Consider the following 25,818-nt stretch of genomic DNA (forward strand, 5'->3'; position numbering starts at 1 on the left):
TAGATAACCGCTTCGTATATCTGAATACATCCCGTAGTAAAGTAATTTTGGTTTAGGTAAAATTTTCAACTATTGCACATTAGTTTATCAAAATCAAACTAAAGTAACTTTCGATAATCACATATCAACCATCACAAAAAAGGCAATGCGTATGCTAGACCTACTGTACAGATTCACCGAAATCAAAATTAACCCGAAAGTACTTTCCATTTACTTCAAAACTCCCCCCCCCCATTCAAGATTACTTTTCACCAATTTGGAACATTGCTGCCCTTTCTCATACTTCCAAGATCGACAGTGTTCTCAGCTTTTTTCCTCTCCATCGTTCGATATAGAGCGCCTGCCCTGAGACACCTGTCTAAGGGAGGTCTGCTTGTAAACCTACACATTAATATTCCAGAATCTTGTAGATACGTTGCAGACATGAAATTGCTATACAGGATCGTTAATTGAAACCTAAGATTTAGCATCCCACTCCATGAACTCTCTATCAGAGTGCCCAGACATAAAATACGGAGCAAGGAAACTTTCCATAATGCAACTAACTCCCAGACTCTCACTCAACGTTCATTATTCCATAGGCTACCGAATCAATTCATCATCATCTCAAACCAAGTGGATATATTCAGTTCATATTTGCCTTCTATCACCAACATAGAAAAAATTAACATGTTTTAACATGCCATCTCGGTATCATACCTAACCTAAAACTTTTGGATCGCTTTAGGTATTAATTTTGACTTTTGATGTTTTATGAGTTTGTTCATATAGTTGTAAATGTGTCATACGTCACTGGGAGCTGTTGAATGCCACAGAGGAGGAAATCCTTCAAGAGCTCTCAGATCAACACGTCACCGCAGTGCAGTGAATAAAGACCAAAAATCCGAAAAATTGTTCACTTTACGTAGAAAAAAACTGGATCTACATTGATTGATTGATTTGGTGTTTTAAGTCCACTTTATGCACATTAAGGCTAATCGGGACTGGACCTACAGTTTAAAGTGAGATCCGAACCACTATGAACCTCTACCGGGACCCCTTGATTACAAGGCGACGACGCTACCACTGCGCCATCAGGGAGGCACCTAGACTGGATCTACAGTTTAAAGTGGAATCCAAACCAATACGTGCCTCCACCGCCTATCGAACCCGGGCCCCCTTGATTATAAGGCGACGTTACCACTACGCCATCGGGGAGAACTTTATGTTCTATGAGAAAATGACACTCCTTCTTTCTACTTCGGTTATTTTACGTCGCTTTTCTAACTCTTTGGTTAAGCGCTACGATGAGGATGGAACAAAAACAATTACATACATCCATTCCTTAACCAGGTTTTGAACCTCGGACCTCTGGCTTTGCATCGCATTACGCTGACTCTGCCAGGGAGGCCACAACAATTGTTATCGTGATATTCCCTCCTCTCTCATTGATTTAAGCACGAGCGACACGCGATTTCTTCATAAATTTTCCAGTGAGATTGCACTTGAGTCACTCAGATGCTAGAGTAAGGCACCGTGTTGCTTTCGCGTCGCGTGTAAGAAATTCTGGACATAATCGTGTCCGGAAACTTTCCAATGAGAATTTCCGAAAAAAAAATTCAATGGACGTACGGATTGTAAGGTTAATTAATTAAAGACAACTGTCGTTCTGTGCAGAAGGGTTATACCGTGCGTTCATTTCGATCTGCAGCCGAGAGATCGGGAGAAGCGTGGCGGGCGGCGCTGACGGAGATGCCGACATTTGCGGCCTGTAATGCCCGCTTATTTTTATAGACATATGCAGACATTTATATAAATATTGCAAAACGATCACTAACCTGTGTTATAACACGCAAAAGTTCTTCTGTAATTCATCCAAGTTCTGCTCTTATATACACAAAAAAATACGCTTTAGAAACGATGTTAAGAGCCACAGATAATAAAACATTTTAATCATAGTTTTGACCAGTAACGTCCTGCTTAAGTTTATATCCTTGAAAGAGTTTTGTGCCGATGGGGATCGTTTGGAGGTTTTGAATGTGCAACACTGTATCAAGATTACGCTGTAGAAGAAACCGTTAAAAGTCAATAGTGTTCGTGAGCTTCCTTGCAATCCGAAATCTCCGAGCTCGAGTTTTTTGTTCCTTCGCGACTAGATGAAGACAGAGTTGTAAATATAGTGGCGAGCAATGTAAACCAAGAGCGTGTTAATTTCGTACTGTGCGCAAGAGTGTTATTCTTGGTTACTTGCAGTTACTTGTTTGTGTTATTGTAGTGTGTATGTGTGACGTGTCAGTGAGACGATTGGAATGCCAGCCGCAAGATTCACGTTAGAACAAAGATTTTTTTATGTATGACACGTACCTACGTGAAAACAAACTCGTGTCGAGACGTGTGTAAGTAATTTGTACAGAAATTCCCATGCGTTTCAACTCCACACAGAGATACGGTTAGACATATTGTCCTTAAATTACGAGAAACTGTATCGTTAAATTTTAAAACACCTAAGCAAAAACGACGAATTCTAACCGAAGCAAAACTCGATCATATTGGTGCAGCGTTAGAACGTTCTCCAAACAAACCTCTACGCCGTGTTTCACAAGAGGTGGGCGTGTCAAAATCATCGGCACATACAGTCACTAAGCTACTAAAATTAAAACCATACTCTTATAACACAGGTTAGTGCTCGTTTTGCAATATTTATATAAATGTCTGCATATGTCCATAAAAATAAGCGGGCATTTCAGGCCGCAAATGTCGGCATCTCCGTCAGTGCCGCCCGCCACGCTTCTCCCGATCTCTCGGCTGCAGATCGAAATGGACGCACGGTATATATTCAGGATCACATGCAAGTTTCGAGGACTCGTAGAGCCAAAAGTGAGCATCAAACGGAAAAACTCTGATAAAGAAGGTTGTGTTCTTCTTTGACACCTGTACGCTGCAGAACTTGTATCTGTGTGATTAACACCAGTGTTTCTGAAACGTCGTCATCTTGTAATGAAGGGGTCTCGGGATCGATACCCAATACAGGTACACCCAACGGCAAAAGAAATAGTAGGCAAATCATACATAGCTATTTTCATTTTTTGTATTCTGCATCATGTGCTGTTATAGCTGTTTGTATAGTAAGATAATCTGTGTAAAAATACTGTAAGCTCAAGTGCAACCCTAATAAATAATGTGATCATCACATTGTGGGAAACAGACTGGATGAAAACGGTGATGGATAATTCGCCTCAAATTTCTTTTGCCGTTGGGTGTACATACTGGTTCGGGTTCCACTTTAAACTGTAGGTAAAGTTCCCATTAGCCTTTCTGTGCATAAAGTGGACTATCAATTAGGTCCTCCTGAAATTCCTAATTTTTGTTTGCGCATCAATTTTCATTAGCAAATATTTAAATTTGTCGTCTGCAAACTTTGGCATAATCCAACTTTTACTCTTATTAGGCCATAATTTATTTATTAATATTTTTACCTATCTTTTCCTGCGACAAAAAAACATCAGTGCTTTATCTGGGAATCGAAGTCGAGTTTCTCAATTCTGAGAGCGGTCAAATGAAGCAGAGAAAAGTACGGAGAAACCCTATTGAGGCCACGTACGAGGAACACCCAAGCGTTGCTTCTTGTATCCATAGCAACGGGTCTCCTGAACAGCTCGTTAAGCACGGTGAATAGGTTGTTAGCAAAGTTTATTGCATGAACAACGGAGCAACACGCGGTAACAATATAGCTATCAGCACCTCGTTGCAAACTGACCTAAAAATACTCATTCATCTTAGTCAGTGGAGCTGCTGTCCTCTTTTCTACTTCCTTCTCATCTTGCTCAAAACAAAAATACTTTCGATCTCACAATTATCTCATAGAAGGGCGTGTTGTGGAGGTGAGCTTTTGGTTCACCCCCCCAAAAACACATTCGAAATATTAATATGAAGCATGAAAAAGAGGCTATTACCCGCCGCCTCCCCTTCATGCATACAGGGTGTCGCCATAACACACAGGCAACTTTCACGGCGTATGGATGATATAAAGACAAACGATTCTTCTTTTGTCACTTTTTTTTCAATAAAGACTCGTTTCGAAGCTGACAGCCTTGAAAAAACATAATTTTCTATACTGTATGTACGCAGCAATGTAGCACAGATTCATACTTCCCACTATATACACAGACGCAGAGGCCAGGTTTTCGGGTTCAAATCCCTGCGTGTATATGGGTGTTATTTGTGAGTGCCCCTTCATACGTCCACACATAAGCCGAAGTGGTCAGCGTAAGACGCTAGGAAGATAGATGACCCATGTTTGAACCTATGTGGCTTTTTCTGTTATCCATTCAATCAGTTCATAATTTATTCTCATCGTTGCGACTAACCAGAGATATAGAAAAGGGACGTAACACAGCATTAATTGAAAGTAGAAGAAGCGTGTGCGATGCCGTGCAACACCTGCATACTTTGAAAGCATGTAGAGGACACGAAAATGAACAACTTTTCTTTCTAACGCTTCGAACGTTAAGACTTCGTTTCGATGCTGCGAATCCTCTCTTGTCTATGGCTAACCAGTGGCGATGGCCACAGTAACAAGAGCTGAAGCCATGGCCAATTTGCAAGGGAAGCCAAGGCTCTGCACCTTTTGTCATCACCTGATGAAACAAAATCGTGAGAACAATCATGAGAAATATTCAGAGCATGAAGGATCCGCGTTGGTTTACATGGGTGCAAATAGAAACAACCTTTTCCGCTAACTGCAAGATAACCATATATAAAGTTCTCTTTCTCGATTTTCATGAACCTACAGTTTAAATTAGCATCGGAACTCCTGTGCAATATCCCTCAAAAGGGGATCGGACCCGAGACTCCTCGAGAGAATAAGTTTTTGTTGTATTTATTTATGAAACTTCACACTACAGGCAAATGCCCATTTATAGTGTTGTACATACCATAATACGAGTAACTGACATAAACATATAATTCATACATGACTCTCTCACGACATGAATATATATATAAAATTGTATATAAGATGAACACATAACTCTGATTACATAATTATAAGTTTTATATATATATATATATACACACACACAAACATACGTATATACGTGTACCATTGTTATTAAGTTATATAATGACTATATAAGTATATAATGTTGCCTAAACAACAAGATGATTGCACAGATTTACATTGTATTTAAAATATTTAAGAGAAGATACAGACTTTGAACGAAATTAACGCATTGAGATAAAAATGAGAGTAAACAATTCAGTGATTACCGTATTTGCTCGTCATCTTTCATATTACATTGAGAAGATGAATATAGTAGTAACTGATCGTTCAGTTTACCGTGGCAATAGCCAATAACCATCTGGACCCCTATTTTCGCAAAACAATACTCTAATCATTAGAACACGGAAGTCAGATTTTTCCGTGATCTCCGTGAGGTGACTGAAATTCGCCCCTCGCAACTGTAACTTCCGGATCCGTCGCTGTCCTACCGTCCTGTAACCATGGCATAGGTTGGATTCCCAGTGGAGGCATATTCTAGTACTTCGTATCTCGTTTCCGACAAAACGAGGTTAATCCTGTGGGTTTTACGCCTTTAGCATTTGAATCCACGTAAGAGATACGTGGCCAAATGGAAGGTTCCCAACTGCCTCTTCCCTCTCTGAAGGAAACGCAAGGTAGGCATGGAACCTGCACATCTGTTTTTCCCATGCAATTCCGTGCCACGAAACCCAATATCCCCTTCGCCACGAAGCCGATGCCCGGATTGGTCTCCCCGGCCCAGTGGAACGGAGGTGGTTACCGACACCTGTCGGCAGCGGCTTCGTCGCCGTCCCATATCCCACGCCGCATGCATGAACACGCACGCCTGAATGCACAATACGGGTTGCCGCAAAGCCATTGTTGCCAGTCATATGCGAGATAATTTATTGGAGGGATGCTGTGTCGAACCCCAGGGAGATGATCGGCCTGTATCATGCCTTTTCTCACACATAATGGCCGTATACGTGAAAATTGAAAATGTCGAAGAGAAAAGAAAATAAGAAAAATTGACATGTTATCGAAAGAAAGAGCGAGAGGGAAGGGGATGGCTTTTTCCGTAGGATCCTTTACATTTTTGCAAAGTTTTTCTTTAATCTACATTTTGCTTACATTTCTTGCAAAGTTGTTGTTTTTTTTTTGTTTGTTTGTTTTTTTAAGTTCCGTTCTGAAATGAAACAATACGCAATTTGGACCGAATTTAAATTGTGCGACAAAAAAAGTTTCCGGTACTGTTGAGGAACCCAATAGAACTCATTAGAATATATGGGTTTCTGGACCATTAACAACCCAGCTTCATGCAAAGGCTAAAGCGGACGCTTACAAGACGAGCGACAAACCATTTACATTATTTTCTCTTGACAAATCGCGACGATGAAGATGGTTATTAATGATTTTATGAAATCGATAGGAACACTCCTAAAGGAACAAGAGGCCGTGACTTGGAACACAGAACCTTCGGTGGCGAGACCAGGAGTCGGCCTCTCGAGGCACTCGGCCAGGCTGCAGCTACAAGACGGGCAAAGAATATTTTTGCAATAGTGTTAAGTGTTTTCATTGATCTATTTGGTTTATTTTATTTCGCCTTTTTGCTACTTTTGACTCATCGCGAAGATGGGGATGAAAGATATGATGAAACTGACGATACGAACCATTTACAATATATTCATACGAAAAGTCGAAAATTTGAACGAACGCTGTATTCCTGAAACTAACCTGGCAACAGTGTTAATATCTGCATCGGTTTGAATTTCATCCGGTACCGACCATATGGTGCCAGGTGCAATTAAATTGACATGTAGTATGTACCAAAATTTTAGTGCAAATTCATTTTCGTGCGGATTTACTGCCGATAGAAAGGTACACGATTGACGTAATGGGTCCACTCGGACCGCTCACACAAAATGTGAGCGCACTAGAGCGAAGAGGAAACAAGAAGGCGAATATAGCTGCCGGGATGACGTGTCTCTTCGGCATACATTCCTTTGAAAAATTAAATATGCTATATTTATGCAACATATGCCGCGTTATTTTTGTCTCCGGTTTCAACACATTGTGCATCGGATTGAGGGTACAGCCAAGAACGCACACATGGAACTCAAGTCCCGCCTATACATGAAGCACGTCGTAAAAACGGGACGCTCAGAACACTTTAGGTAGCCAGCCGACTCGATAGTCCTCGATCTTCGTGAGACCGCGGTCCGGAATTCCCTTTTTCTTAAAGTCGATGCCCCGATCCAGATAATATTACTAATAAATACCTTTCTACTTTTTAAAGCTTTATACGTTAATTAATATGTCCCTTGAAATTAAGTATTAATAAATACAGTATGGGATGATCATATAGAGCAGTGGTTTCCAACTAGGTCCGAGGGCCAAAATTATATCCAGCAGGAATGTATAGATCGAGCACAAGGAAAAAAAACCTTGGGACGAGAAGTCCCCGCGCAGCTTTCCCTTCTTCCCTCCACCGCGGGCCATAAGAAAGCATGGTCCACACTCCCCCTCCTCTACTCGCGGGGGTACGGTGCATAGGAGTCGCGGGTTTGCGCAGGCTGTTTTGCTCGTGGTTCCACTATAGTACTTACTTTCGCATGACCTAAATTTCTAAAATGAGGCATTAAAAACAATGGAATCACAAATCAAAATTGTATAATTACAATTTATTTCACAAAAACCCAATACTTGGATGAATTGAAAGAAATGAAAAACACACCACACAAATAAGAATCCTTCATACTAAGTGTTCAATGTGAAAATTGAGGCCGATCTGCTTCTTTTTAGTAAAGTTGGAATGTTCACTTCAATTTCTGTATTTGAAAGTCTCAGAAGGTGAAGCAGTGAAGAATCTACCAATCGACTTCTGTAGCGGTTCTTGATGAACTTCATTGAAGAAAAAACCCTTTCACGCGTGTATGTGCTGCCGAACATCCATGTCATTCTTTGTCCAAAACTACGAAGGTTTGGAAAGCGTTCGTTTGAAAGGTATTTGAAAAACTCTGGCCCCTTTTCTTGGCTAGTTTGAAGGAACACATCGCTTCTTGTTCTTCGATGTTAACGCCAAGAGGATTGCTAAATAGCTGGACGCTGCTTGAAGTTCTTCAAAATATTTAATCTGGAGTCAAACTCATCCATTATTTCTTTAATATTTGCACAGAATTAAAAAATGTCCAGTGTTTCTTCATCATCTGCTAGCCACCGACAGCTTGGAAAATGGACCAGGTTATTCCTCTCCAAAGTAACGTTGAAAATCTTTAGTTTATTACGAAACCCATCTATGTTTCCCATTAAATCTGACACCAGCTGGTTTCATTCCTGCAGTTTCAAGTTCAGTTCGTTCAGATGACCTGTGATATCTGATATAAACGCCAGTTGTTTAAGGAAGTCCATACTGTTCCTTCAGTAAAAATAGAACGTACTTTAATAAAAATACATAAAATTAATGTATTTTGCAAACTGGCTTCGCGGGCCGCCATTTGGAAGCCCCTGATATAGAGAGTAATACTTTGATTATGTCTAGGCTTGCTGACCAATTTACAATTAGGTTTTAAATTACTTGTCAACCATTGAATCTAACGAACCTCTCTACAACTAATGCAAGGCCCGGCGGTTGAGAAACACCGTTAAGTGGTCGACGCACGACCTCGGTACCAAAGGTTCCGGGATTGAGTCCATAAATGGGTATTTCTTTCCTAAATGTCCATCAATTTCATCAAAAGTGGATGAAAAATCATTTTTTTCTGGGCCTAAACCTGATAGCAGTCCGTTTCCCTTCAATTAGAACCAGATAACATTTTACCACCTTTTTTGCCTTCAAGTCATTTTTCAGTATTCTTTTGTTGCATTTAAATTTTTTTTCAATTTTCTTTTTTGCTTTCATTCACATTTATGCTTTTTACCAGACGTTCAGTCTTCTGGTCGTTGCAACACACGGCAATAACGTTGCTCTACGTACACAGGCCCCTGACCTGCTTACGTTGCTCATTAGAATATAGGAGCGGGAAGTGATTTTTCACTCACGGGGAGCAGGTTAAACAGCAGAAATTCCAAAATGGTCATAATGTTTATACGCATAAGAACTGTGTGGTTGTATTTTGCAACTTTCCGCAGCAAATTTCGAATTCTATCACAAACTCTACAATATTCTGGAGCTGGATAAACGTGCAGGTAAAATTTCCCACCACTCTTTCCGCATGCACGCTTCCGGCAGAGAAATTTTTCGTTTAGATTCCCACTACGTTCCATCAGGCAGCGGCAATTCCAAAGAACGCAATGAATTAAATTACGCATGTAATTAGCTGATGAGGAAAGGGTTTCCGCTGTTCCGCGAGATGTCGACTTCCTCCACCCGCAGGCGCTAAATGCATTACGCCCCGCGCGAAGCAGAAAATTACCAAATTGAAAAAAAGCAAACCGTCTGGCGTGGAATGTCGAGACGAAAAGGGCGTTCTGCCCAAGAATGCGACATCGTTTTACTTTCGCGAAAAATCCCTCCGCGTGAAAGGTAAATTTCCCTCTTTGTAGGTCAAAAATCCCCCCTAGAGCTGATTTTAACGATCAAGTTATGACCCTTTACCTTTGACTGACGAATACAGCACAAGTTCTGCGTTCGAGTATTGGTTACGTGGCAACTAGGGATGGTATACTCAAGAGTAAATTGCCCTTATGAGGAAATTATTGACAAGACACGCTGAAATCCCAACGACTTGCATCGTTTATTGGAACTTCATTTTTACCATACCTGTTTTTCTTTTCTGACGAAAGGAATATAAATTACGGTATATTAATTTTAGGGTGGACTTCTATTACAGCTGACTGTACATCGAGTTTTGCTTCTGGTAAACAAAATTGTAGCGCCATGCAAAGGTAGATTGTTTTAGCACATCTTGGGAGACAGTGTACAAAATTTCAGGCACGTGGTTGAATGCGCTGACCGTTTACGTCCTTCATTTGAAGTCGTGAACGTGGTGTGTGGCATTTCGATGTGGATTCGAGAAAGGAACACCGAGTGTGCATCACATTTTGTGCAAATCCAGAGAAAAGTGCGACCGACACCCGGGGAAGAAATTATTAAATTAATGGATAGGGCATAGTGTATGATAATAAATATCACGCGCACGCGCACTTAATATATTTTTCCGGATAATTTGGGGAATTATTCCTACCCCCGCATTGAATTACACATACTCTCAACCCAAGAAATAAAACAAAAAACGTGAGTGGAATCTAAATTCTTATATTATTGCTCCATGCCAGCTAGAGACGACCTAAATGACGTCAAGTTTAGTGCTCTTTGTGCATAAACATAAGATATTTAGCACGTTCGAACTATCCTGCCGTTGCGCTTTAATTTATTAATTCTTAGGTTCAGGAGAATGCAATTTTCGGAAATTTATGACTTGCTACATAATCTTAAAGCTTTACTAAACACATTTTTAGTATCGATTTTCACGAGAAACTTCGGTAAAAGTAACGTTTGAATAGCCATTCCATCGCGTCCCAAATGACGATAGAAAATATTTTGGGACACAACGACTGTTTGGCAATGAACAGCCCATTGACACGTGCTCGGTTCTCCAGGATTTTGCTCGGTTGGTTGTCATCCTTGGCTACAGAGGAAGAATTCCCTCCGCCAAGGAAAAGTTTCCCTCAACCTGCCACGACAGCAAAGAATCACAACATTCCGTTCCTTCCGCCGCTGACAGCCCAACAGAATTCCAAAATGCCTCCCGTCTTCTCTCGCAGTTCCGGCGATGGGAGATCGCGCGGGCCTTCGCTTTGCAACTGGAACACGATCCAATTAAGAACTGGAAGCGGGGAGGAGACACGAAACAAAAGGGCGATGCCAGATTACACCCGATTTGTTTCCGCCGGGGCAGATAAGGAGAAACTACATCCTCTGAGAAGGGCTCGGTCTGTATCTATTACGACCCGTTTCTGGTCAAAGTTAACTCTGCAACAAATTCTCGCTGGCTGTCACTACAAAGAAGGAAACTTTGAAAATGGGCAATAAAAAGGGAAATAGAAGGACAGCATGTTCCAAAACAAGAGACACAGTATCCAGAAGAAAACACAATCTGAAATATGCAAATCGCGATCCAAAAGAAGGAAACGGGAAATAGGCTCTAAAAGATTGTAAAAAAACAAAAATAGAGTAAATGGGGGAGCAAAGGCTTCAAGAGGAGAAATGTGCTCCAAAACAAAACAGAACAGAACTCAAAGTAGAAAAACAATGTTAAAAAGAAGGGAAGCAGAATCTGAAAGCGGGATGTAAAAGGAGGGGAACCGGGATGTAAAAGGAGGGGAACCGGGATGTAAAAGGAGGGGAACCGGGATGTAAAAGGAGGGGAACCGGGATGTAAAAGGATGGGAATCGGGATGTAAAAGGAGAGAATCGGGATGTAAAAAAAGGTGCCCTAAAAGCCTTTAAAAGGATGGGAAACACACTAAAGGGGAGGAACAGGCTCTAAAGAAAGGGAAAGAGATACTAAATGAAATATTCCAGTAATTATCTAATTAAGAAACACATTATGATTACAACTCCCAAGCTGAAAATTAAAAAAGTATGTTGAAAGATCTAGCTTTCACCGTTGCTCTTCCAATAACATGGACATTGACACACAGTAAAAACTGATTTATTTGAATTAACAAAACACGTTTGATTAAGGTTACAAAATCTGGTAATTCTGACCAAATTATTTAGTAACTAAAGAAATGTGCACGATTACGACAAAAGCATTTGGTAATGAATAACCTTTTTTGTCGCCTATATTTGGGTTGCTAGAAACTATTTCTTGGTCATTAAAAACAAACTTCTTTCTCTGTGTAGAGTACAAATATGTCGGCACTTTGCGTGCTAATCTAGAATTAACATTTGCTCTGTTCATACGTCAATGGCAGACCTATCTCTGGTACTGTCGGCCGTTGTCACGTTTACTCATGCGTTATCTGAAAGGTTAGGAGGACTCAAGTACCCACGACAGGCCTGGTGATATTCAAAAGCTAGTCAAGTCGTTCCATTATCAAGTTAATCTGGTTTGACCGCAGTTATATGTATTAATAGGTTGAAGGTACATTCACAGGACAAAATTATTGTACAGATGCTCATGTGAATACAGCTGGATAGGCTGAGTACTTCTAAAATCAGGCCTGTGTTAAATATGAGGTATCAAGAGTTAACCACTGTTTGACTTGATTTTATTTTTGTTATTTAGCGTCGCTTTTCTGCCGGTTAATAGCAACGATAAGGATGAGTAATATGAAATTGATGATACAAAGAACAGCCATTACCAGGTCGGGTTTCGAGCCCGGGACCCCTGGCGTCGTAGCCCACTGAGCTAACCACTCCGCCGCGGAGGTCGGCTGTTAACTCAAAGGACGACTGCCCTGTCGTCTACGAGACATCCAAATTAACAATAAACCGTCAATGAATAGTAGTGTTTGCCCTTCCTTGACGTATATAATTAAGTGATCACCCCTTCAAACGTCCAAAAGTAGCAATAAATCGTCAAATAACAAATGGTCACCACTTTGCACTCCGATTAACGACCATATGTCGTGGGGGCTGGGTGGTCTTTTATTATTCGCTGTCGCCCTCCATATTACTCTTAAACACCACCGGAATTGCTATTCCTTTCTGCGAGGCTCTGGCGTCTGGAATCGCAGCCAGCATAATCCTGTGTGGGGCCTGTGTTGCGTCATCCCTATATGTTTGTGACCGTCCCGTCATTAATCTCATCTTATCACCACTCATCCTCATCTTCGCGATTAGCCAAAGGTGGTAGAAAAGTGAAGTAAAATAAACTAAATCAATCAATCAACGACGTCGTTAATCAGCCACTGATGCGGATACAAAGGCTTCTCTAGACACGATACGAGCCAACGCGTTGAAACGTCATAATCTGGATCTACAAAAGGAATCGAATACATCCAAAAAGGGAGATATATTAACATTCAGGGAAAAGTTATTTTATCGATTCTTTATTGATCGCCGCAAATTATTATGGCGTAATCTTTAGAGTAATGACATTTGAACGCACTTACTCAGATAAATATTTTCGTCAACATCCTGGTGAGCAGTACAAAAAAACTCCTGCGAAAACTTTCCTATGTTTATCCCACACATTCACACTTGATAAACTTCTGTTGACCTTACAACCTGCAGCAGCTCAATGCTTTGTTAAACCGCATTTAACAAGAAGCCGATAACTAACTCTTATGCCCATTATCCTCATGAACCACTCCACTGTGCCATCATTAGAGATCTTGCAGAGAAAAAGGTTGGATTTGTGGTTGTGTTACCTGTAAATAGTCTCCATGGATGTGATAAATAATCCGACTCACAACAGATAGAAGCGTGTGTAATAAAACGTTCCATTCAGTACTAAGCAATCATGAAAGAGCTCCCGCATGAGGAATCTACTAATGGCACAGAACGACGTTGATTGATTGGTTGTTATATTATGGGCACCTCAGCATATAGGCTATTTATTCCCGTCACACAATACGGGGATAAGCCAATTAATTAATATTGTAAACAGGGCCCTAACAAGATGACTAAAATTTTCAGAGAAATCTTCACTTCCGACGATACTCATCTTCTTCAGAATGACATGACAACAACATTTACTTCCTGGTGTGTAACATGGGGCCTTACATTACATCCTGAAAAGTGTACTACTCTTACCATCTCTCTCAAGAAGAACCTGTTAAAGTCATCTTATTCCGTCTCTGGCAATAACATCCAAGCAGTATCCTCTCACAAAGACCTAGGCATTGTTTTCGACCATAAACTCGCATTTGAAGAACATATAACAGGCACAACGAAAAAGGCAATGCGTCTCTTATAGGTTTACTGTATCGTTTCACTGAAATTAGTGACATCTCAGCCCTTACCTTATACTTCAAATCATTCATTTCCCCAATAATAGAATACTGCTCTCCTGTCTGGTCCATGGCGTGTCCTACTCAACTTTCTAGAATCGATTCAGTCTTTCACTTCTTCCTAGCTATACGTAGTTCGATACAGGGTTCCCTCATTGCGCAATTTTATCTCCGCATCTTTTGTCTTTTCTAAACTTACAAACTGCTTATCAACGACGTTTGCAGAATGATTTAAGTTATTTATACGAAATTGTGAATGGCAAAATCCGCTGCAACACACTCCTTGAGGAATTCCACTTTCGAGTACCTATGCGCACAAGTCGCAACACAAGATTATTTTATACAAAGAAACCTTGAATACAAATTCAAAAAAGATTGCCACACAATACAATGACCTCTCATCAAGAATCGATATATTTTCCTCCGAGTTTGCCTTTCGGTCTTCTATTAGAAGAAATGTTTGTAAATAACATCAAATAGTGCCATTTTTTGTTTTATATTTTTGTCAATTTGCTATTCTCTTTGTGTTATTTTGTTACTTTTAATTATTATTCTTTAATATCTTTTTGCTTATTATTATTATTGCATTTTCATTGTTGACAATTTCAGTGTAAAATTGCCACCTGTGCTATATCTGGAATTTTCTCAAAAATATAAATAAATAAAATATGTCTGTTGAAAACTAACTCAATTTTTAAAACCAATACAGTCATAAATTCCTTAACAATAACTAACTATACTATCTTCGAGGAAAAATATTCCATATCCTGTTCAAAAGTTGAGGCTGTAAAGTGGCACTCAGCACAAATAAGGACGATAATCTGGCCGAGTGGCGTGCCCAAGGGGGGGGAGCTGGTGGGGATCACTACCCCCTTTCTATTGCTCAGTAATCCTAAAAAATTAACGTCAAAGGCAGGAAAAGATGGCGAAATGAAGGATAACAACTAAAGAAAAGTATACGTAACCCCATCCTCTCGAAAATCCAGGGCACGCCACTGATATGGCCGTAGGTCCAGACGCCTGAGTCTCATTGAATTCCAAGACTGCAGTTACCGGCGTGTACTATACGTGAATGCGAGGTTTACTTTTGTATACCGTCTCAGGTTACACCTTACACGTCCACAGAACGACGTGCTGAACAAGTGTTTCATGAAGGAATTTGTCTTGGCATTCCTGCTTGCTCCTTCCAACGTTTGCAACCACGCGTTGGCGTTATAACAGACTTGGTTGCGGTTTGCATGAATTAAGATATATTCGTAACTTGCCATCTTCAGTAAGGTAGTACCTTACAAACCACTAACGTTTTCATGATAGTACAATGGGCGGATAACGTAACAGTAGGCAAACTGTCCACGACAATTATCGTTCATTTCTTCTACACGCTATGTATGCTACATATGAAGGCGAAGAGTGACAGGTGAGAATTTACTTCAATATCGTCGGAATGGGCACTGCTACTAAAAATAATTGATTGATTGATTGATTTGATGTTTTTAAGTCCACTTTATGCACAGTAAGGCTAATCGGGACTGGACCTACAGTTTAAAGTGGGATCCGAACCATGTGCATCCACCGGGTATCAAACCCGAGACCGCTACTAAAAAGAAACCCGACTATACAAGAAAGTATGAATTTCTCCTCATGTTGAAAGTGGAAGCGATTCTACAAGTTGTTAATAAGTTGGACACAAATGAATGAAAAACATAAGAATTTTAAGATTCCCATGCATTCTTTATGGAGAAAAAACAACAACAACTTCACGTTACGGCTAATCAAATGGGATTTTTAGACTTTTTCCTACCATAAATCAAATCTTCAACATGTCTTCTTTCCATTAACGTATTTTGCTATGCCGTCAGAAGTTTGGTAATCCCAGTAGAACAAGTAAAATAATATTCCCACACGCATAATACTAAGTTTTCTCTTGGTATAAATACGACCTTCCAGCGTACAGATCTCTCTTTTCCCAGCTCGCCGCGGCGAAAGAAAGTTGGGGAAGGAGCTGTTTAAGAATATCGCCCAGTGAGACGCGGCAACAGAACTTCTGTTATCTGCTTCTATTGAAATTAAATGGTGTAACGCCCACTACAGGGAAAGGCGCGGAACCGAAGTGCGGAATTTCCTCGTCAGAGGTCTGCAGGTTATCTTAAAGGTTATCGCCCACTGAGACGCCGGGAACGCGTCTGTTGCGTTCTGTTACCGCGCCTCAGCGGGCGTTAAGCTTTAGGGTTTTGCTGCACAGAAACTGTTCCTCCTGCCCTTAAGGCGTTTTTATTTCAATTCTCAAAGCTGACATGGTGTGAAACACAGTAAAATGGTGAGGGACAATTTGTGTACAATTATCCCTGCCTACACCTTAATAAACCAAACGAAGCTTCAGGAGTGACAAAAGTCACAATCACTAGAAAACCTCTGAAAGTTAAGATTATTGACACAAATGCTTAGACGTCCAGATTGTTAAAAATGGCATTTCATTTGAGAACTCCCAAAGCAACGTTCCGGCAATGTTCACTACAGAATTAACAGTGAGACTACTATTTTCTCTGAACAAAGGCCATAACAGCGTTAAGAAGAATGGAAGCATAGGAATCTTGCAAAAACTTTCCGAAAACAAGCGTGTCCTCCTTCGACACCCGCCCACTCCTGACGTCCCTCCTGGAAGAAATGAGAAGAGAGAAAGGAGAAATATGTGGCAGCTGCTGAAAGACGCCGTCGCCCTAACAGCTTGAACAAACTTGTTCCAAACTCGCGAAAAGCTGGTCTACTCACGGGCAGGTTTACTCTGTCAAAGCAGGCAATAACAGTTTTTCTTGCAAAGAGGAAAGGCTTAGTTTTTCCGAGTTCTTCGGATCTGTCGCACAACTGGTCAAATACTGAGAACAGGAAACAACATTGACAAATAACGTGTTGCCCAGTAAAACCAAATTCGAAAGGACGCAATACGGGCAGGTACTTCATTTCCACAATACCAGATCATACAGAATGGACCTAAATGTGAACTTATAAACGACCATAAACTCAGGTAAAAACAATGCAATAAATCGCATATGAAAACAACTTTTAAAGAAATGATATTGCACTAACTGTGTACCTGTATTATTTACAGATTCTTTTAAATATACATATAGTAACTGTGGAAAGAAAGGTCAATTGTATGATTTGCCTGGCACAACTTTGTCAGGAACAGCTGTCAGAAGAAAGTTCAATAATCCTTGGAATTCTAATATCTTGCAGCAAGATTGGGCGCCTCCTCATTATACTTTTAATGTGCCAGTGCTAAAATGAATCATTCAAAGTTTAAGCTGTACTTCTACTAAGTACAGACTATTCTCCTTTTGGGGGTCTACACTTACCACTTAGTTTGAGTCTATGCAAACTACTCTGCCATAATTAAACCCGCCCAAGGCTCCTGGTTCACGTCCCTACCTGCGCTTCGGTATTCTTTTGTAAGTGTTGCTTCAAGAATTTCGGCTAACCTTAATCAATACTTAACGTCGTGATTAACCTGGAGGCAGAAAAGCAGTGCAAAATAACATAAGTAAATCCATAAGTAGGGATGGTGTCTAGACGAAATTACAAGTGTCTCGTTCTCGTCTCCATTTATAAACATCAAACTAGGTTTCCTCTATAGAGTTATAAACAATATATACAGGGTGTTACTTCGCAAACTTTCATTGCGTGTAGAAACATTTTTCTTCAAGTTTTTGTCCGACGCCTCGTGTTGACGCCACGAACCCTCGAAAAACGGAATCCACGCAACGCAGTCCAAATTGGCACTAATAGACTGACTTAGTAATTACCATAAACAAAAGTATGACTTTTCTAAAAATAGTCAGGTAGATACCTACGAAGTATGTTTCAAGAAGTCATCTATGTTCAGTTTTACAGGCTCACGGCATCACGTACTCTCTAAATATACATTATTCCACTATTTGCGATAAAATAAAATATTGTTCTATCAAGAGAAGGAAACACTGTACTGTTCCCACAGCACAATGACAAATTACCATTTTTCGTGAAGTACCCATCTGTCGCTGAAACTTTCCGTTCGATGTGCCTTGACAACGCACCCACCAGCAGCGGTGCAGATAAGCAGGAGATTAGACTGGTAGAAAGGTCAGAAGTTCGCCCACACGCTTTTCCTCCCATCTCGACAGGAGACTCACAAGTTCCGAAATGCCTGGAATTGGTCTCATTCTCTCAAGTCTCTCCGCGACACTGAATAAAGTTGCTCCGAGTTTAATTGGCTCATTCATTCTCTGCTCCATCTCGGGCTACACTCCGTCTGTGGCAAGGTATGCGCGACACTCTGCCAGGATAAAAAGAACGATAAACATTGCTGTGAATGGACCTCTTCAATGCAGATGTGCGGTTATATATAGATTTCTAGGGCTGAGCCGATGCCAATGCAATTTTATTGCCGGTGACTGTACAAGAAGCTGTGCGACTTTCACGGCGAAAGTTGCAGCTTGCAAATTATGCAACCCAGTGTGTCAATAGTGCAACTTGGGCTGCGTGGTTATAAGGATGCATTGACATGTATTTTACTGTACTGAATTATCAGCAATTTTGAACATCCATATTTTTTCCTATTTCAAGTTTGTCAGTGCATTTAAGTTGCCCAATAGTAGTGGGGAGATAGAGATCTACGTCTTGAAAACGTAGCTATAAGGATGTTCTGTCAATCCACAATGATTCAGCCATTTACGTTGGTTGCTAAAGCTAATTGATCCGTACAGCCAACGGCAAAGATAATAGTGGACAAATTTTCCATTACTATTTTCTCTATTTGTACTTCCTGTGTTGATTTAAGGAATGGAATGCTGTTCATGCTCATTGCCGTTTCTATTACAATTCATGGTCATTATGAACATGTGAGAGGGAATGAGATTGCGTGGAGGGGGACCGACTGAAGTACTGCTTCGCTCTGCCCACTCGATTTCCTCCCCCTTATCTGCTGGTATCCGTGGCCTTGATTCAGAGATAGCCGGGACAGAGTATAGGCGAACAGCATATGATATTATTTGATTTGTTTTTTAGCATCGCTTTTCTTCCAGTTTCGGCTAATCGCGACGATGAAAATCGGAGATGATATGATGAATGGCTTCTCAGGAAGAACACCCATGCCCTGGCCGGAATTCGAACCCGGGACCCGTCGTAGCGCGCTGTGATAACCACGCCGCCACTGAGGTCGGCGTAAATGCAATTATCATTTCCGCCTTTACAAAAGACGAAAACCGACACCGTACACATACAAAACGAACAAACCTTAAGAGCACCACAAGCCACTCTCTCCTCAAGCCCACCCACACAACTGGCTTCCCAACAAAGACCCCAAAAATACACCAGGAAGAAACCAAACGGTGTTCTGTATACTTTAATTACTCGTTTGTGCGTGTGGCCTGTATCATATTTGCGCTGGCAAAACCGCAAAAGAACAGAGAGAATGATAATCCTACTCAAACAGTGTGCCAGACTCGCACTCCGAGGCATTTGTTAAAGACTGGTGACGTAAATTCTAACCTTCTCCGTTCACGGCCCACCCACAATAACAGAGTGATTGGTTGGCCATTGATCGCGACAAAAACTGCGCGCGCACCTTTCTGTGCAAGGTTCTTAAAGACGAAGTACCACAAAACAAGGTGTGTAAACTCGGCAAGTTGTCTGCGAAAACAAACCATAAAATCACGAGGAATTACGCAACCTTCTAGGTGCTGTGCTCACGACCACTAGATCTTGGTCAATGAAAAATGGGGAAAAGCGTTGATTTTTGTAAGGACGGGACAGAGAAATAGCGATAATAGAAGAAAAAGTTTTCAGAAATAAAGATAAAAATTCGTCTACAGATAAATCCGGGGGAAAATTGAAGCAGGGATGGAAATTGCTCAAAAAGATCAAAATTACTCAACTGGAAAAAAAATCTAATTATTGCCAATTTAATTACAGCCAATCGATAAATTAGAATTTTTAAAGTGAAACTCATCTTTCAACAACAAAAAAGTATTATCTGTAAGTCTACTTAGTGAACACACATTTCTTTTTATCAAGACAATGTTTTCGTTGTTGTACTACTGGTTTTCATTTTGCACATAAAAATCAATATTAATAACATAACATGGTGAATAAGAATATCAGAGGAAAAACCCGAGTCCTGAAACCAGAAGATACATGTTTTCAGAAATTATGGAAAGCCATTGCTCAAGAAACCCTGTCATAGCAGGGCTACTTCGTAAGTACAATAATAGTTACTACTATGTTAGGAAAAATTATACAAATAATGTATTATTTTTAATTACCGAAACAATGTCAGTCCTATTACTGGGAAGTGATCATGTATATCCAAAAATACAATAAGTAAAATTACAAATTGCAGTTACCAATACAAAAATACTGACTTCACTGACCAAAAAACTGACTGTTACTCATAAATTCCACCTCTGTTTTAAGGACGTACGCCTCAAAATAAAATATCTAAATTATTATTTATGTAATCTTTTTTTCAATATGTTACATGAATTCGTTTCGAATTTCAGATTTTCGACACCTTTTGCTAAGGATGGTGTCGTGACAGAAACTTGGCTATCTCTCGGCTCGTATAGGAGGAGGGCCGTTTTGTTCTCGAACTTGTCTCAAAATACACAGCATATGCAACATATATAGCTACACAAACAGGATATTACCCCACAAAGTTTTGCAGCGCATAGTAGAGGTCACTGCGACAAACAGACGTTTTATCTTTCTTTTTTTCTGCTTGACGGATCGTTAGGGATGGCCACAAAATCCGGATAACTGATATCTGGATTTCAAAATATCGGATATCTTGAAAACTCGGATATCCAGTTGGAACAGATTTGATGAAGGATTTGCAGAAAATCTGTACAGTGGAATACGAAAATGACGAATAAAATACTATGTGGAGAGTTGTCCGTATAATGCACACATTCGGATATCCGGACATTTCGAATAATCCCAATTTCCGGGTAATTCGAATACCGTGGGATAATTAGGATAATCCGGAAAAATATCTTTATCCGGATTTGGCCATTCCTAGTTTGGATACTACAAACCCTTGAAAAATTGAAATTTTATGCCGTATGTATGCAACCACGCTGCACGGTTTCACAGTTGCTACCAACAACTTAACTTTGCAATTACGATAAACAAAATGTTTGACCTGTTTAAAAATAATGATATATATCCGATTGGTTTATCTGAGTAAGTCCTAGCAATTTTCGGTTTAGGTAAAAAGTTTCAAGTAGAATACATTCTAGTTTACCAAAATCTCGGACATTAATCCCCGTGTCGGTATCATTTCTAGTTTCCTACCCTTTGCACATGATAAATATATATTTAAAAAGTTAATGTTAATGTTAAGTGTATACCGAAAATACCGCTAGCCACTATATATGAGACTATGAATGCTGTATTTTTTTCCAGGTATCGCACCCTCCTCAAATTCCAAACCATGTCGCCTATGCTGTCGTTAAAGGAAAAAAGTAAGAAGTTCAAAGTGTCGGGACATTATCACTACAAAGAAAGTGCGAGGGGTAGGTAATTCATAAATAGTGGAAATGTGTAGTATAACAGTTGTCCCAACTTTTCTCCCAGCGTGTCGCCACCTTGATTAAAAATAAGATATGTCGTGCTTACCTGTCAACCGGAGGGTTCATTTCTAACTCGACCTGGTCCATGGTGACCCCTTTGAAGTTGAGCTCATCGTTGGGCAAATTGGTCTCCTCCCAGCTGGGGGTCAGCTTCACAGGTTGGACGAGGGGCGGCTCGAGGAACGGCTGCTGTTCGTAGTAGTCAACATCTGCAAGAGACACGGCAAGATGTCTTCAAAACACATGTTACACTAGCAACAGGGTGATTACGATATCTCCACACAAAATGTCAAATAATGGTCGATACAAGTGATCCAAATAGGAAGAGTCTTCATATGTAGTCGCATTTCTGCAGCTAGCATTTTATTGGCACACATGACCATTCCCTTGAATCGTGCGTATTTTCTAGTTTCAAGTATGCACGTTTCCCATGGCCTGTCAACTTCAGTAGTTCAATTTTAAAATGTTCAATTCTGGAGGCAACCTGCTTCTTGCATAAATACGAATCTTACCCCAAATATAAATGAAATAAACTCATGTGTGTATGTTTGTGATTTCTTATTAAATTTAAAAAAAAGTTTTAAAAACTAAAATGTATCATAAATATCACTCAGTAAAACTCATATTATTTATATGTATACACACACTCACAGCGACAATTCGTGCTTAAGGTCCAGAGTTTGCATATATTGATATTTTTTGGCATGCTGATTCACATATCTCTGGATTCGAACCCGGGACCTCTGGCTTCGAAGCGGGCTGTGCTCACCACTCCGTAAGTTTCCATGCGAGGTAGATTGTGGTAAATGTTATGATTTTTTTAGACATTAATAAATAAAAAAAAAATCTAGTTTTTCTAACCATATAATGAAGTAAAAAAAATATGAACCAATACCATCCCTTCCACTGTCCCTACACAGAGCAGCAAAAGGTATTCCCTCAGCCCCCGTAAACTCCATAATTTTATCGGCAGCAATAAAGCAGGTGAAAAGAGATAGGACACTGAATCTCTACATGAAGCAAGGCCACACATCTTTCCCACCACCAACGCGGTTTGACCTGTAAGCGAGGACACCAGCAAGGAATGCTGGCACCAAATATAGGAGAGAGAGCTAGAGAATAACAAAGACCTGTCAGGTATACGCAGGTGAAATTCAAGGGAGCTCAGTGTACATTAATCGACACAAATCTAAAATTATAATAAACGTCTCAGAAGAATATTGATTTTCTCCAATAGACCTACACTGCTTTCCGAAATCTATCCCCACTTAAAATTGTGACACCTTCTGACACTGAGAACGTTTAAAGCGAGCTCAAAAGGAAAGAGAATCACAACTGAAGCGGTACATCATTATGGGCCCAACCTACGTCATGGAATGTGGAATATTTTCAACTATTTTTTTTTTTAAACAAGCTCCCGAGTTATAGTGTTCTTTTTGGTATTATTGTTATTCTGTCTCTTTTGCTTTAGGTCAACTATATGCTCAGATAAGCTTATCGAGACTGGATCTACAGTTTAAAGCTGGCCCAAACCACCGTGCAATGTGCCTTCACTGTGGATCGAAACCGAAAACCCTTGATTACAAGCGTTACCACTACGTTTTCGGGAAGATCCTCTTATTGTTATTATTGTAACAATAACAAGAAAACTCTTATAATTATTGAAGAATCTAGCAACTAAGAACAAAAACAACACGATGTGGCTGTAAATAGGTCACAGCAGACTCCAGATAGAGGACTACGCGTATTTATCCACTAACCGACTCACGGGTCACAAATAGCAAACTCTGACCCATTATTGTACGTTCAGAATTCACGCATTTCGTTTTATTAGTATTTTTATTCGAGTTAATAAACACACACGCCCAGACCTGTGAAGTCTCAGAGTATATAGAATCTCCAGCTCTGTGCTCAATAGGAGCGTAGGATTAAATCTGTGACCTCAGCCAAAGGGAACGACAAAGTTACTGTGACGCCAAACACATGGTCGACCAACGTCAGCGACATTTACTGTGTTATCTCAACGAATTCGTTCCCTCGATTTGCATAGATCTCGATACCCTTCTTCTATATGCCGTATTCTGTTATGTAATGGAGCCAAGTAAGAACCAGAACTTAGGCGTACAATGGATTCATCGAAGGGCAAAAAACCTGTCTCAAACACCCAACTATTGACCGCGAAAGACAAAAACTAAGAGGGGCTCTTCTCTTGCAACAGCAGCCAAATGAGATTGGACGCATCCCAAAAAACACTTCCCTGATAGCTTATCCACGTTTGAGGATGAGGAAATACGGAATCACGTCTCGCAGCTGTGAATTCTCAAAGCAATAGCTTCTGATAGGCTGGACTGATATCTTAGAACTGTAGCATGGACTTTCTATAAATTCTATAAAATATAAAGCACATGTGAAGTCTTCCTGTGCTTTGGCACAATGTACTATTATGCATATGCTTTATGGAAGTCTCTAATACACAAAGTCATTGCGTCGCCCTCCAGGACGCATTGGCAATCGTAACACAATGCAAGCTAGAGGTCCCGGGTTCGACCCTCGTCAAGGCAAGATCGATTTCATTGAGTTTGTTACGTCATAAAATCGCCCTCATCCTCATCGGTGACATAAACTAAACCAAAATAGGAACCAAAAGCATGAATGTGTAAGGAGGGCAATCAGAACTCTCCATTTTAAGAGCCATTCCAATTGAAATTGAAGCTTCAACAGGGAATAGAACCGGATTCTCTATGACTAAAAATGGATAAAATGTTGGGCGATTTTATGAAGGAAATAGGGTAAGACACTTTTAACAGGAAGCGCATACTTATATATGTCATCCATAATTGCTTTCGTTTTGTTATAAACGCCGAGATAAGAAGCCACGAAGGTCAAACACTTATTGTGTCGTCATGGCACGTGGAGGTAAGGCTCCACACATAATCGATGTAAGTCGTCAATTGAAGTACTGTTGCGAGTACCACTGAAATGATTGTGCTTATAATATGTTCGACAATCTTAGTCATTTTCTTTTCTCCGTTGACAGACTTGTCCACACCTATAGCTCAGTAACGTCCCTAGGAGCCTGTAGTTCGTCAACCAAGGCTGCAAACTTTTGGAACGCATCTCAATTATTTCTCGATGGTCATCCCTACCGAATGTGGTCTTCTGCCCAAGCAAGTGAAACGGCGGCTCATTGTTGTGCGACCTTGTAACTTATCTGTGGCAACTTCGGCTTTGCTTTCGATACACCGACGTCAGTATATCCTTGAGGAATCGTTCGAGTAGTCACCTCTTGTGTTTTTTGCGTCGTTCACCTTGAGTATTGCATCCCAGAGTGTACTGTGGGCACGTGACACACTTTCACAACCAATCCGCACCTGAAAGCAAATACTCTTGCTAAAGTGTTGTCAAAAATCAAGGTTTTCCTGGTGATTACAGTGTGGAGGAACACGGGAGAGGAGAGAGAGAGGCTCATTCAATGCTTTAAATACCACTGCATCTCACAGTTCCAGAATTACGAATTTAAATTGAGAAAGTATGTAGCTTGCAGACCGATTCTATCTCAGTTTTCAGAACACTTATATTCGAAATATAAATGCAGTGGAGTTCTAAATAACTTCAAAGATCTAGCAAATCACTAACACTTACAAATTATTAGGAAATCACAAACAATACATAAATGATGGAGATAATTAGTTCTTCGTGGCATTCTTTTCTGGCAAGGTTCAAGGTCAAGAATACACATCTACTGAACGGAAATTTTCGGAATAATTAGGTCTCGAGCACACTTCTAAAATCCATGATTAGGCTACATTATTAGGAGAATGTCTTGTTCAAATATTTATATAAAAGTCGCATGCAATAATGGGTCATTTTCAAATTCGATATTTTAAATTGCTTAGGGTTAATCTGCGGGTTTATGCTCAGATGTGCTAATTGGAAATGGACCTATAGATTAAACTGGGTCTGAACTACCGTGCAATGTGCCTACACCGGGAATCGAAGCCGGGAGCCGTTGACTAACGGTGAAGATAAGGATGAATTGTGTTAAGATTAAATTGATGAGAGGATAAACACACACGGACGGACACAACACTAGCCGCATGGAGGATTATAGTGGCTGAGAGTCCAGACGCCAGAGCAGTCAAGGGTGTACACTACGTGGAACTGAGTTTGACAAAAACACAAGATGGACGTTTACAACTTGAGATAACGCGCTACTACGCCAGGGGTCCCAGGTTCGAATCTCCGTCCGGGCATGGGCGTTCTTTGTGAATGTCCCTTCATCAATTTCATCATATTATCACTCATCCTTATCTT

At 40.4% G+C, this 25,818-nt stretch overlaps 1 protein-coding gene across 1 annotated transcript in view; it reads right to left on the minus strand.

Annotated features, from left to right (window-relative positions):
- Positions 1-25,818, minus strand: part of Ent2 (Equilibrative nucleoside transporter 2) — a 127,620-nt gene that overhangs the window by 69,183 nt on the left and 32,619 nt on the right. The window contains exon 3 of the mRNA XM_083126923.1: positions 21,551-21,713. Within this exon, the coding sequence (XP_082983049.1) occupies positions 21,551-21,713 (163 nt within the window). The remainder of the gene's footprint in view (positions 1-21,550; positions 21,714-25,818) is intronic.

This window comes from Lepisma saccharinum, chromosome 8 (genome assembly GCF_977018435.1).
Source record: "Lepisma saccharinum chromosome 8, izLepSacc3.1, whole genome shotgun sequence".
NCBI lineage: Eukaryota > Metazoa > Arthropoda > Insecta > Zygentoma > Lepismatidae > Lepisma > Lepisma saccharinum.